At 40.6% G+C, this 15852-nt stretch overlaps 1 protein-coding gene across 1 annotated transcript in view; it reads left to right on the top strand.

The window, feature by feature from the left end:
* The window catches only part of TBCD (tubulin folding cofactor D), a 186685-nt gene that overhangs the window by 148885 nt on the left and 21948 nt on the right, over nt 1-15852 (top strand). The window contains exon 30 of the mRNA XM_056848257.1: nt 999-1139. Within this exon, the coding sequence (XP_056704235.1) occupies nt 999-1139 (141 nt within the window). The remainder of the gene's footprint in view (nt 1-998; nt 1140-15852) is intronic.

Raw genomic sequence — 15852 nt, 5'->3', positions numbered from 1 at the left:
ATGCCAAGTGGTTTGTGTGAATTATTTAACATGGATTGCTGTACTTCCTGTAGGAAAGGGTCAGAACTCTGATTCAGATCATCAAATCGAGTAACGCTATATGGCATAAGGCAATGGTACTGTAGAGTTTGTAAAGCACAGGGGATCACTCAAACCAACAGCAGAATCTAGGTGTTCCACTCCAAGAAGAGCCAGCATGGTATAGTGGTCAATGTGTTGGACTAAGATCTAAAAGACCCAGCTTGAAATCCACATTCTGCAATGAAAGATTGCTGGGGGACCTTGGGCCAGTTATGCCCTCTCGGCCTAACCTGCCTCACAGGGTTGTTGTGAGGATAAAACTGAGCAGAGGCAAATGATGTAAGCCTCTTTCAGTTCCCATTGTGGGGAAGGGCGGGGTATAAATGAAGTAAATAAACAATCCATTTTGAACATTTCCGAGTGGAAAGGATGCCAAGTGTGACCTCTGTTGTAATACAGCATCATCACTGCAGGTGTCTAGAAGATGTTTTGCAGCTTTAAGCCCAGTGGAGTTCTAATAACTTGAAGAAGAGTTGGTTTTTATACCCTGCTTTTCTTTACCTTTAAGGAGTCTCAAAGTGGTTTATAATCCCCTTCCCCTCCCCACAACAGAAACCTTGTAAGGTAGGACAGGCTGAGAGAGTTCTGAGAGAACTGTGACTAGATCAATGCCACCCAGCAGGCTTCATGTGGGGAAATAAACCCGGCTCACCAGATTGGAGTCCGCCGCTCTAAACCACTGCACCACGCGTACTGAGTCCAACCTGGCCAAATCAATCACTAACCCTGCAATTTTACTGTCCCATTGGTAAAAGATGCACTTTCTGTTTCAACTAATGAATGTGAATATTTTTTATTGTTCACAAATGTTTCAGGGTTGTGTTTATTTATTTTTTTATACACAAATGTTGTGTCTCCTAAGACATATGGACATATTGGCCATTATGTGAATTTGTATATGTATATTGTTCCTGCAGGATTTGCCTGACAGTAGGGGTGAAAGGTGAAGGGTCACCAACCGAATTCGTCTGCAAATATAACGTTGCGCAAATATACAACACATTGCTGAATGGTCTGAATGATTACACAACAGACAGTCGAGGTGATGTTGGAGCATGGTAAGTCTATGGATATTAATGTCCCATTCTGGTAGTTAGCAGTGCAAGCATGCAAAAGGGGGGTTAGGCTAAGAGAAAATCCCTAGTGGACATCACAAGTACTGATCATTGCACCAGGACATCGTACTACTCCAGCTCAGCTTTGCAAAAATAGTGATGGACTTACAGTGCGTTCCTGAGCCTGTGGTGGCTGGGGACGGCGTGGAGGAGGTGTAGCCGTGCCGCCTCCACACCTGTTTCCCGGCCGCCGAAAATATTTAAAAATATTTTTAAAATATTTAAAAAATTTAAAAGACTTTTTAAATTTTAAATGGAGCTTTTCGCCCCATAGAGAAGAGTGAGGCTGCACCAGCAAAAAAGCTGGCACAGCCTTGCTCTTCTTCCCGCCGGTGTACCCAGGGCGAAAGGGGAGAGGAAGCTGCCTACAGGCAGCTCCTCCTCCCAGAATGCCCCAGGAACACCGGTGTGGGCCTTTACGCCGGTGGGATGCCAGCAGAAGGCCCCGCCGGCGTCCTGGGGCAGTGCTGCTGCGGAAGCGGTCAGAGGCCAGTATCTGGCCCTCCCCACTGGCGTTGGGGCCACTTACAGCAGCATAAGTAGCCCAGATGCCGGCATGGAGGGCCCCAACGCCGGCTCAGCGTCTTCCTGGCCTCCTAAGGACTTTCGTCCTCAGAGGTCAGGAATGCTCTGTTAGATAAAATTTTGATTATATTAAATTAAATCATATCCACATTAATTGCCCTTTTCCAAACACACAGGTGTAATCTCGCAGCTGTAAAGCATGAGTATTAACTGTGAGGCATGGGAACCAAGAGGCATGGCTGAAAGTGCAAAGAGCAAACAATCTGACTGACATCAACACTCCTGCCTTGCACAGTTGGGCACTGCTGGAGACTTCCTGCCCACGTGGTACATGCCAAGTCATAGATCAGTGCCATCTCTAGCACCAGATTCATTACATTTAGCTGAGGAACTTGCACCATTGTGTATGTGAGGATGCTTATGGATAGGGGTTCCAGTAATTAGACGCCGTTTAAATTCCATTCTTTGAAATGCAAATGATAACATTAAAATGGGAAGGCTTGTTAGCTCTGCTGTTACTACATTTCTGTCTAGTAAGTGCTATTTGTTGGCATGAAACTGTTGATGGTGAGGACATCTTGCCCAAAGAGGAAGGGAAAATAATTGAGGGCTCTTATGTATTTTTTCACCCTTCACTTCCAATTACTTTGGGCTTCATTTGGAGTTACTAAATGATACTTTTGTTCCAAAGGGTAGGTTGGCTTCTTTTTCGTCACATGTCTGTAAGTGGACAGCAGAGGGTGCAGTTGCATAAATCACTGGGCTCTTGACTGCTTGTATTTCTTGCTGGTTGGAGAAAAAAACCCATGCCATAATTTAGTGAAAACTGGAAGAAATGGCGGCACATGGGCTCACAATTTAAATGCTGAAATTAGCCAATATAGTAATAAACATGAAAGAAACAATTTAAGCAAGAAAGGAACAATTTAAACACGAGGAATCATTTTTATATATACATAAAGTATGTAACCATGCACTATTTGTTATACAACTTGTATTTCTTGCCAAGTAAGCCTTTGCAAACATTGTTTTAAAAGGCAAATGAGCTGTACTAGCTTTATAGTTGCACGATGAGGATTATTGCACTAAACATGCCATGGCCGTTGTCCTTTTGTCAAGAACATGCACCATGTCGTTCCTAGTGGCTGATGCTATTAGATGAAACCTCTGTACAAAAGAACATAAGAAAAACCATGCTGGATCAGACCAAGGCCCATCAAGTCCAGCAGTCTGTTCACACAGTGGCCAGCCAGGTGCCTCTAGGAAGCCCACAAACAAGACGACTGCAGCAGCACCGTCCTGCCTGTGTTCCACAGCACCCAACATAATAGGCATGCTCCTCTGATACTGGGGAGAATAGGTATGCATCATGACTAGTATCCATTTTGACTAGTAGCCATGGATAGCCCTCTCCTCCATGAACATGTCCACTCCCCTCTTAAAGCCTTCCTAGTTGGCAGCCATCACCATCAACTGGATGCTTCTCAGCTCCTGTCAGCTTTTCCCCAAGGTCAGTTTAAAAGCTGCTCTGCCACCTTTTTTATGTTACATGCCAGCAGTCTGGTTCCATCCTGGTTCAAGTGGACCCCATCTCTTTTGTATAGGCCCGGCTTGTCCCAAAATGTTTCCCAGTTCTTAACAAATCTAAAGCCCTCCTCCCTACACCACCGTCTCATCCACACATTGAGACTCCCCAACTGTGCCTGCCTAGCTTGTCCTGTGTGTGGAACAGGTAGCATTTCAGAGAAAGCTACCTTGGAGGTCCTCCTGGCTTTTAGTCTCCTGCCTAGCATCCTAAATTTGGTTTCCAAGATCTCCGGACTACACTTTCCCACATCATTGGTGCCAACATGCACCACGACGACTGACTCCTCCCCAGCACTATCAACCAGACTACCTAAATGACGGGTAATGTCTGCAACCTTTGCACCAGGCAGGCAAGACACTATGCAGTCCATGAGCCTGCCAGAAACCCAGCTGTCTACATTTCTAAGGATTGAATCTCCCACTACAAGAAGCCCCCCCCAGAGGCATATCCTTGGTACGAGAGGATATCTGTCCATCCACCAAGGAAGGGGTCCCTTCTAAGGTACCACATCCCCTTACCTCAGAGAGATGACCTCCTTCACCAAGGGCTCCATCATCCATGACCAGCAGGGAACCATCACCCTGAGACCAGGATGCAACTATTTCATCCCTGGAGTTCTTACCTACCTCTCCCTCTGCCTGTCTCAGCTCCTCCAGTTGAGCTACCTTGGTCTCAAGGAAGTGAACTCACTCCCTGAGATCTAAGAGCTCCCTGCACCGAGCACACACCCATGGCTTCTGTTCAGCAGGCAGATAGTCATACATGTGACACTCCATGCAGCACACTGGATAGCCCCCCAACCCCTGCTGGCTTCCTATCTTCATAACTGGTATTTTAGTTATTTATTTTAGGTGTTTTAACCCTGGAAATGAAAGTTTCCTGCCCTCTATACCCTGTGCTCTTCCTGTACCGAATATGAACCGAGTGCCCTGGCTTCAGTGGCCTGCTGCTAACTCACACCAATGCTTAACTCGCTCGGTACTCCTGCAGGGTGCACAGATCTACTCTGTCCCAATAACAGGATTTCCCCCCCACTCTATGTCCCCAGGAGCCCCGTGGCACAGAGTGGTAAGCTGCAGTACTGCAGTCCAAGCTCTGCTCACGATCTGAGTTCTATCCCGACAGAAGTCAGTTTCAGGTAGCCGGCTCAAGGTTGACTCAGCCTTCCATCCTTCCGAGGTCGGTAAAATGAGTACCCAGCTTGCTGGGGGTAAAGGGAAGATGACTAGGGAAGGTACTGGCAAACCACCCCGTAAACAAAGTCTGCCTAGTAAACATCGGGATGTGACATCACCCCATGGGTCAAGAATGACCCGGTGCTTGCACAGGGGACCTTTACCTTTTATAAGGTCCCCAGGCCCGATTCCTAGGCTAAGAGCCACAGGGCAAGATCCTTTGTGCCCCCGCCTCTCACACCCAAGCTCCACCCAGCACCAATAAAAAAAAAAACCTTTAGAAGGCCACAATCAGGCTACAAGCACCTACTCTTTCTCAAACAGTCCTCTCACAGCAACCTCAGTTAATGCTCCCCAGCAGTTTTAGGAAAGGCAAATATCAGCACTCACCTCACCTTGCCAGAAGCTCTGCCTCTATCTCCCAACCCTGTCCAGCTGATTTACATTCAGCATAGAGAAGGGTATGCAGCTCAGGACTTGGTTTCTGCTTGATGCCTATTAACCATCTATTTGTTCACACATTTATGGTACCCGTTTGGTATAGAGGAGCATTTTTTCACCTCGCCAAGAAGTGTTTCAAGGCAATTACAAGGTAACCCCAATCTGCACTGTCAACTGTGAGCCCAAATAAGGTTATTTATTCCAGACACAAAATACATAATTGCAATAATGCTCTCAAATGTGCACTGAAAAAGGGGGAAAGGGGAACATTTGAATGGGTTAATGAATGCAAAAATTAATACACACACAAGTCATATATTGAACTGTTGTTACTCTAGGGATCAGAACAATATGCTCCTTTTTAGGACAGTTACATAATTCATTCTGAGTGATCCACCTATGTCTCATCACAGTAACATGTCCTTTGTACTTTTTTTTGAGGTCAAAAGAAGGTGAATGCATATGAAGTCTTAAAATGGGTGGACAAGGGTATCAACAGAAAATTAGATAATGAGGAAAACACATAAGCTGCATCATAACAATCTGGCAATCTTTCACCAAGGAACACTTTTTCCTCTCTTTATATGGCATCTTGCTATGTAGATGTTCACATTTAACTCCTGTAGACAGACTGTTTGCTGGGACTTGTCCAGTGCGTCAAAAGGCATGCTAAGTTTGCATATGGAAAATGCAGTCAGTTAGCTTTCCCACGAATCCTTTCTAAAAACTGAAGCTTTCTTTCTACAGAAATGCAATTGTTACTTTTCTTCTTGAGGAAGATAACACATAAAAAGAATAAGTACTGTTAGGTAAGCAGTTCCCCGAGAATTCCTCATGCAGCCAATCCCCATTCCAAACAATTTCTCTCAATTTGAATTTTCTTGCTAAAGCTTTTTTTTTTTTAAATGAAAGCTAAAAGTATTTTAGATGGCCATCCAACCTGTATATTTACTGGCTAATAGTACTATGTATTTTTATACTTAAACTCTAGGATTCCTTCCAGTGTTTATGATGGCCAAACATCTCCCAAGATTGCTTCTTATGTTGTAGATTTCTGCACACCAGGCAATATAGGTATCCCCCTGTGTCTCAATAATAAGAGTCAGTCGTAACTGATGGGGAATATCAAAAGTGAGGACCAGTGAGCTATTAAGGCTGAGGGGAGATGGAGGAAGAGGACTTTTGTTAGCCTCTCCCTGACAGATTCCTCAATGGAAGAGTGAGAGGATCCAGGGGAAGCTGTGCACTGCATCACAAGGATTCTGAAGAAACAGATCTAAGGAGCCCTCATCGAACCCTACAATGGGTTTGGATGGAGGCGGGGTTTATTTATCCCACACTTTCTTCAAGGAACTTAAGGGGGCTCCAAGACCGTCATGGGGCTGTCTGAGATTTTGGATGAATGCAGCTTGCCACATTCATCTCCTAAGCCCATAGGCTCTAGCCATGACTATAGGTTTCAGCTGCTGGAGTATGGAGGAAAAGCTTAAGAAGACACTTTTCCCCTTTGGGTGCAGAACTCATCGCTGGGATTTCTGCTTGGCTGAAGCCACCCAAACTTCCTTTTCTCCCCAGCTGGCGAATGGGTTGAAATTGCATGCTGCTCTTTGCCTCCAGGAATTTTGCCTGGCTACCAAAGACAGCACACATGCACACCCCCTCAGCCCACAGACTTTGGGGAGGTTGCCAAGGGTGGGAATCTCTACCAGAGGCTTCCCCTCCTCCTACCACTTGCACTCTTCCCATGTCTGCACATAAATATATTATTTTATTTTATTTAAAATACTTATATTCTGCCTTTGGGCTTATAAAAGCCTACAAGGGATCTAACAAAAAATTTAAAGCCAACATAATTATTAATGCTTACAAAAAATTAGAGATTTTTAGACAGATGTCAAGTCAGGAGAACAGCTGTTCCAGTTAATAAAAAAAAGCAGAGAGCATAGACAAATTGGAAACCGGTAGCATATATGTAGGTAAGGAGACAGAGTCTTCTCCTAAAGAGCCCAGCTGTGGGCTGATGCGAAAATATCATCAGGGAGGGCACAACGTGGGTCTCCCTGGGACAAAAGAAATGATATCGGCCAATCCACAGTTCTCCTGTGACTTAGCAGAGTTACAGGTTATATGCACGGAATGGAGAGAGTGCACAGGGAGAAACCTTTCTCTCTCTCTCTCTCTCTCTCTCTCTCATAATACCAGAATGCGGGGTCATCTGCTGAAGCTGGAGGGTGAGGGGTTCAAAACAGATAAAAGGAAGTATTTCTTCACACAACCCATAGTTAAATTGTGGAACTCCCTGCCCCAGGATGTGATGATGGCTGCCAACCTGGAAGGCTTTTAAGAGGGCAGTGGACATGTTCATGGAGGAGAGAGGTATTCATGTCTACTAGTAAAAATGGATACTAGTCATGATGCAGACCTATTCTCTCCAGGATGAGAGGAGCAGGCCTGTTACCTCAGGTGCGGTGGAACACATGCAGGATGGTGCTGCTGCAGTCGTCTTGTTTGTGGGCTTCCTAGAGGCACTTGGTTGGCCACTGTGTGAACAGACTGCTGGACTTGATGGGCCTTGGTCTGATCCAGCAGGGCTTTTCTTATGGTCTTATGCTAAATCACTGTGGGAAGATTTTTCGGGTGGTCCACTGCTCCGTATTTAGGTATAGAACAAGGAGTCTTGAGCCCCTTTGGGCTCCCAGAATTATACAGTATTTTTCCATGTATAAGACTATGCTTTTTTCTTTAAAATTTTGCCCCAAAGAAAAAACACAGGTAAACATCTCAAGCATGTCTGCCCGCATCCGGTTGGTGAAAGCTTGATTAAGATTTGGCAAAAACATGGACTTCCGGTGGTGTGCTGGGATGAGTACGACGTTCTCTCAGGCTGTCCTGAGAGAAATCCAAGTTTGCGCTAATTTAGGGGCGATATATGCACCCCAATCCGACCCTTGCAAGTGGGTCGGACAGCAGGAATTCCCTGCAGCCCGCAAACGCAGTTTGACCTCCCAAAGACTCTGAGGGAGCTTTTATAAGTCCCCCAGAGCTCTGGACGCCGGTCCTGCGAGGGCAATTAGGGAAAGGAATCGCCAAAACGCAGCTTTGGCACAAGGCTCTACCCTCCACCACCTTAACACCAACACAAGGACTATTTTAAGAAAAGAACCTCACCTCTCGATGCCCAAGTGAGTACAAAGAACCCTTCGTTTTTTACTGGCATCACCGTATAACTGGGGGGTAGATGAAGATATTCCCAGTGCCCCTGCTCCTCCCTTATCTCAATCGGGAAAGTTTGATTCGTAAATTCCATCAGGATTAGCGGCAGGAGCCTTATCAGACAGATCAGCTTAAATCAAAACAAAGAGTTGGAAGGACGCTTAGATGATGGACTAAAATTTCCACCAATGAGAAGCAACTTCGAGGGAAGGGGAGGGTGAATTTCTTCCTGATTTTCTGGTGAAAAAGAGTTTCCTGCCACGTTAGCAGCAAGGGATTCATCAGACCGGAAGCCCCTCTATACCACCCTCTCTATCATCTGAGTCACAACAACAGGAAGCAAGCTGGAGGACCGGATACGCGTCGCATTTGAGTTACACAGAAATAGTTCCTAAAGGAAACAACCATCGAGATGAGGCGGTAGAAGGTCCACGGCAAATACAACTTCCGGAATACTTCCTGGTAGACCCGACCTAGAGCGTCCAATAAAACTCGTTGGTATTTCAAAACTTTATTAAGCTGTTTTAAAGCCAAATTTAGCTCTTTTCAACCCGAAAAAATTATCAAGCTGATCATTGAACTACCTTCTATTAACTACCACCTGGAGGGCCCTGTCTGAAGACATGACTTTTACCAGTCTTATTCCAATGTAAATGTCTGGAACTCGACCCCGTTCTGGCTCATTGCATAGCCCTGCCTATACTAAACTGAAGGACTCAGTACAAGTCTTAGCCATGGATAAGAAATTACAAGATATGCTAGCCAAACAAACAGAGGCAACAAATAAGCAGCTTGAACAGATGTCTACACAGATGTCTACACAGATGGCACAGTTAACTTCTATGATGACAAACCTAGGTCAAGCATCTCAAGCTATTGATCACAAATTGGGTGTGATAACAGGAGATCTTAAAGAAGTAAAAACCCAAATGAGCATTATGCAGTCAGATATGCAAACAATGGACTTATCAATAAAGAAAGTGATGGAAGAGCATAAGGATACAAAGAAAAAATTAGTAAGCCAAGAAAAACAGATTGAAACAATACAATTAAATCAGATAACTGTAAAAGATCAAATAGCAATGATGGAGATGAGAGTGAGAGAGACCAACCTTCGTCTGCGCAACCTTCCAGATATGATGGGAGACAACAAAGAAACTGTAATCCCAAATCTGGCTTACCTGTTTCAGATGGATCAACAAGAATTGAACCAAGCTATTAACAGAGTATACAGAATACCATTACCTGCTAGAATGAAAAGATCTAAGCCAAGAGACTTGATGATAGTGTTCTATGACACTAGGATTAAGGATAAGATCATGAAGATGCATTATGACAACCCGGTGTCAGCAGGAGACATTCCTCTAATTTTATTAAAGGACATACCAAGACATTTACTCTCACAGAGGAATAATTACAAAGAATTTGTGTCTGTTTTGAAAGCTAATGGTATCAAATATCGCTGGATTATGCCACAAGGCTTGGCTTTTACCTACAAAGAAATGAAAATGACAATTACATCTACAGCAGATGTGGGAAAATTTCTGAGAAAATATAAATCAGATCTTAAAGGATTAACTGGGGATCAAAAGGAAGAGGAAGAAGAACAACAACAAGAAGAAGAACCACAGGGAGCAGCAGGAGGAACTAAATTATAGACTGCATATTTTGCTTCAATAATCATTGTACCATGGCAAAAGTAATTTCTTGGAATGTGAATGGTTTGAATGAAAAAACTAAAAGGGCTAGAATTTTTAAATATCTACAGAAGTATAAATACTCCCTAATTTGTTTACAAGAGACTCATATAGCAAAAAAACACAAAAAATATTTGGATAGGCAAATGCTTGGACAAGCATTTGTGGCATCGGCCGAAACAAAAACTAAGGGAGTAGTAATATATGCTCATTCTAGCCTTAGTCCTGAACTACTATATAAAGACAACGAAGGGAGAATTGTAATTATAAAAACCAAAATATTGGGGCAAAAGACGATTGTAGTAGGAATATATGCTCCCAATGAAGGAAAAACAAAATTTTATGGACAATTGCATGAACTGATCTCTCAGTATGCTAATGACCAGATTTTATTGATGGGTGACTTAAATGGCGTTATTCTCCCAATTTTGGATAAAAAATCAAAAGCAAAAGACGAAAATGAAGGATGTTTACCTAAAACTTTCTTCACCATGGCTACAGAATTGGAATTACAAGACATCTGGAGAACAATGAATACTACAGCCAAAGAATATACCTTTATTCAGCGAGACATGACTCACACTCCAGAATAGACATGATTTGGTCTAGTAAATCAATTTTTACGCAACTACGTAAAATACATATTTTACCAAGAACTTTCTCTGATCACAATCCGGTTACATTTGAGTGGAACAATAAACAAGCATTTAGATGGCGATTGAATGATAAACTTCTAAAGGAAAATAAGATTCAAAAAGAATTATATGATCTGATTAAAGATTTTTTTGAAGTCAATCTTAATGGAGAAACTACGTTGAATATAGTGTGGGATGCGTTTAAAGCAGTTCTAAGAGGATTTATGATACAGAAACATGCAGCGTGGAGGAAAACTCAACTACAATTTACCAATAATATACTTTGGGATTTACAAAATTTGGAACAAGAACTTGTTATGGCGTTACAAGAAGAAGAGAAAAATGAAATACAAATGAAGATTTCTGTATCTAAACATCAATTAAATTTGGTCATAATGGAGGAAATGAACAAAAACGTAAAATTTGCCAAACAAAAATATTTTGAACATGCTAATAAACCTGGGAAATTTTTAGCAACACAACTGAAAGACTCATTTCAGAAGAAGATTATAACAAAAATTCAAACTGCTAAAGGACCAGTTCATTCAACTACAGATATACAAAAAGAATTTGTTTCATTTTACACTAAGCTGTATCAGAAAGAAAATATTTCAAAACAGAAAATAGATAAGTTTTTAAGTTCAATACAGATGAATATCCTCTCAACAGACCAACGAGAATGGATAGATGCTCCAATCACAAGGGAAGAAATACAAGAAGCAATAATGAAACAAAAGACGGATAAGACACCTGGACCAGATGGAATAACTGCTTTATTTTATAGAACATTTAGGGACAACTTAGCAGACTTCTTTGTATCACTTTGCAATACAATTTTGGATAAGGGAGTAGCCCCAGAAACTTGGTCGCATGCATACATATCGTTGATACCCAAGGAAGGAAGAGACCCAGAAAGAACATCAAATTATAGACCTATTTCGTTGTTAAATGTGGACTATAAGATTTATGCCTCGATCTTATCGAATAGGATAAGAAAATTCATCAAAGACCTTATACATGAAGATCAGGCGGGCTTTGTTCCAGGAAGGCAAATTAAAGATAATATAAGAATCTTATTGGACTCATTAGAATATTATGACCAGAATATACAACGATCAGCCGCCTTTGTATTTTTGGATGCGGAAAAAGCCTTTGATATGGTCTCATGGGACTTTATGGAAAAAACATTGGTAAAATTAAATTTTGGAGACCGTTTTTTGAAAGGTATATCAGCCATTTATACATCCCAACATGCGAAAATTTTGGTGAATGAATCAATGTCGGAAAATTGTCAAATTAAGAAAGGAACTAGACAAGGCTGTCCTTTGTCTCCGTTATTATTTTTGTTGGTGTTGGAAACACTATGTTGTAAACTAAGGAGTATGGAGGACATTCGTGGTCTAAAAATTAAAAAACATGAATTTAAATTGAGAGCATTCGCGGATGACCTCCTGTTAATTCTGGAAAACCCAACACAATCAATGAAGTTACTACAAGAGACTCTGGACGACTTTGGGGAAATATCGGGATTTAAAGTCAATCAAGAAAAAACAAAGACAATATTCAAAAATTTATCAGAAATAGAACAACAGGAATTCAGTACGTTTACAGGTTGGGAGAAGGCCAATAAAGTTAAATACTTGGGAATCTGGATCTCAGCGAAGAGCAAAGAATTGTTAACCAACAACTATCTTAAATTATGGGGTAAAATAAAAACTGATATGTCTATTTGGTCAAATAAAAAGTTGTCACTATTGGGACGTATTTCAACAATTCAAATGAATGTGTTATCAAGGATGCTCTTCTTATTCCAAAACTTGCCTATAATATCACATGTTAAATACTTTGATACTTGGAGGAAAGACATTTTAAATTTCATCTGGCAAGGGAAAAAACCGAGGATTGCTTATAGATATCTGGTGGACCTTAAAGTTAGAGGAGGCTTAGCACTACCAAACTTTCAACTTTACGCTGAAGCGGTAGCCTTAACATGGCTAAAAGACTGGATAACCTTATCAAATACACGTTTATTGGAGCTTGAAGGCTTTAATAATATTAGTGGATGGCATGGCTATTTATGGTATGATAAAATTAAGATACAAGCATCATTTAGGAATCATATAATCAGGTCCTCTCTACTGCGCATCTGGATGAAATACAAACATATTTTGGAACCAACAACTCCGATGTGGATTTCACCGCAAGAAATGCTAACACTTCGACCACTTAGACCGGACAAATTCATAATCTACCAGGAATTAATTAATTGGGAGGGGAAAAAATGTTCATTAAAGGAATTTCAATTTCTCAAAGAGGATTTACAATGGTTGCAATATTGTCAGATTAAATCAGTTTTTGTACAAGATATGAAAAATGGATTTTCTAAAGAAAAGTCCCCTTTCCACAAGATGTTACTAGAGAACAATCTGAAATTGATCTCTAAAATGTACAATCTACTCTTAACATTATATTGTGAGCAGGAGACAATTAAACCAACTATTATTGATTGGGCTCAAAATATTGGACATGATATTCCTTTAAACAAATGGGAAAGACTTTGGTCAAAAGACTTGAAAGGAATAAATGCGCAATCAATTCGAGAAAATATTTATAAAATGATGTATAGATGGCATTTAACACCTAAGAAGATGGCAAAGATATATAAAGTGACATCCCCTAAATGTTGGAAATGCAATAAGGAAATTGGTTCCTTTCACCATATGTGGTGGACTTGTGATAAAGCTAAAGACTTTTGGGATATGATATACAATGAACTGAGACTAATAGTACAAAAAAATATACCCAAAACACCAGAAATGATGCTATTAAGTATGATACCTGACGACTTGTTAATACAAAGAACTTTTTTGATTTATGCTACAACAGCTGCGAGACTGCTTTATGCAGCAAAATGGAAGGGGGCAGAAATTCCCGAGAAAAAAGACTGGATTGGGAAAATGTTCAAATTGGTGGAAATGGCAAAACTTACAGCCATTTTAAATGAAAAAGACAAAGTTCGATTCTTAGGGGAATGGGAGGATTGGATGAAATACTGTGAATATGAATTAAAACTGGGGAAAATGGAAGAATACTTATTAATCTGATCTAGAAGATACAATTAATAGTAAGAGTTATAATCATTTAGATTAATAGAAAATGTTTTATGAAAGTTAAATGAATTTATAACAGTTAAGATCAGACCAATTACGATGGGATGAATATTTTATTAAGAGGCGGAGAGAGGTGATGGGGAAGTCATAAATTTTCCTCTAATTTGTTTTTTTGTTATGAATTCAAGAAATTATAACAACATAGAGTTAGAATTTTGATTTTGAATTTCATATTGCTTTTATTGTTGTTTACTATCATGGAAAATTTGTATTATAAAAACCAATAAAATTATTATAAAAAAAAAAGATTTGGCAAAAACATAAACAAAGAATAAGTCCCACTCCCTCACTATTGATGGCTACCTTTAACGCTTACGGAAGTAAAATCGAAAGATCCAAATTTTGAAATATCAAATACTCAGACCTAATGAGCGACCAGGTCAAAATCAAAACTTTGCAAGAAATGCAGGAAAGTACCCTTAATTTGAGCTGGTTTACTTATCACCAGCTAATATCAAGACTAAAGGAGGACTGTATAATAAGAGAAAAACTAAAGGAAGAGACCGACTTTGAAAAGCTGATAAACAAATCGAGAGACAATCTCCTAGGTAAAATTTACAAACTATTACTGACATACGACACCGAAACAGAGCAGGTTAAAACATGTCAAATTAAATGGATGGAGAACCTCAGTGAAAAAATACTTCTAAAAGATTGGGAATACCTGTGCCAAAAAGGTCTGAAATTTACTCTCTGCCAAAGCATCCAAGAGAGCTGGCTTAAAATGTTCCATAGGTGGTACATAGCCCCAAATGATATTCAGAATATGAACAAATCATCTTCCGGATTATGCTGGAAGTGCCATAAATCTAAGGGCACCTTCTATCATTGTTGGTAGACTTGCGAAAGGATTCAAAATTTTTGGAAAGAAGTGCACATATATATTGAGATAATTCTGGAACAACATATTAATTTTGACCCAAAACTATTCCTTCTAAAAAAGTCCTTGACACTATTAAAAAATGACTATCATGATATGATTAAATATCTAATAACTGCAGCAAGGGCAACACTAGCATTTACCTGGAAGACGGAGACCATACCAGATGTGCAAACTTGGCTAGAAAAATCATTGGATTATATAACAATGGCGAAACTAACAGACTATTTGGCAGACAAAACGCAAAAACATCATGAAGAAAAATAGAAGCCCTTCTATAAGTTTATTGCGACAACTCTCTAAGAGAAAGATAAAAAAGAACATTCTAATTTCTAGCAAATATATAAAAATGAGATTGAGTTACTGTTAACATACAAGGCATATTCAATTCACAAGTCAAGGCATACGCCAAACATATACTGGCCTGGACTATCTAATAATTTTAAGAGTTTACTCTAAACTCAATGCAGCAGGCGAGAAAGCTATAAATATAGCTATAAATATAGACCTAAATATTAAGACTAGCTGTGACAGGTTGGATTTTTCCCATTCCCCAGCCCTGTCTTTTTTTTAGGTTATTATTTTATGTATTGAATGCATATATACAGATATATATTTAGCAATTCTTGTTCATTGCTTTTGAAAATGAATAAAAAGATTATTTAAAAACAAATTGCCTCAAAATTGGGGGTCGTCTTATACACGGAAGACGACCCCTATTTTTTCTTAATTTGGGGTTAAAAAAAATAGGGGTTGTCTTATACATGGGGGCGTCTTATAGATGGAAAAATACGGTAATTGACCAGTTCCCCATGGAGAAAATGGGCTGCTTTGGAAGGCAGACTCTACGGCATTGTACCTTGCTGGGGTTTCTGAACCCCACCCTCCCCATACTTCACCCTCAAACCTCCAGGTGGTTCCCAATCCAGGGTTGGCAACCCTGGTGGTATGAGAGGTGGGTCAGAGATAATGCTTGTTAAAGGTGGTGGTGGTGAGTGCTTTGCAGTTCACCCGCAGCAGCAAGTATATCCTCCCTCTAGGTATTCAACAAAAAAAATTTGTAGTGATTAAGGTAGCCTGCTAACATGGCTTATTTGCGCACACACCCATTGGTTTCAAGTGAGAGCATATTATCTAGCCTGTACATTTCTGTACTTGGTTCTTTTAAATCTGTGCTTGTACCTGCATAATAATAGGTAGTGTTCCAGGTAGGGTTTTCACTGAGAAGGAGGATATGATATCTGAAGGTGCAACAGTTGCAGTGAAAGAATAACTCACTGTCAAATGAGGTATGTTGCCTCTTTGACTCTTCCTTCTGCCCCCTCCACCACG

The sequence above is a fragment of the Euleptes europaea genome, chromosome 1, assembly GCF_029931775.1.
Source record: "Euleptes europaea isolate rEulEur1 chromosome 1, rEulEur1.hap1, whole genome shotgun sequence".
NCBI classification, from domain to species: domain Eukaryota; kingdom Metazoa; phylum Chordata; class Lepidosauria; order Squamata; family Sphaerodactylidae; genus Euleptes; species Euleptes europaea.
The sequence above is the reverse complement of the archived record's forward strand: the minus strand, read 5'-3'. Positions and strand labels throughout refer to the sequence as shown.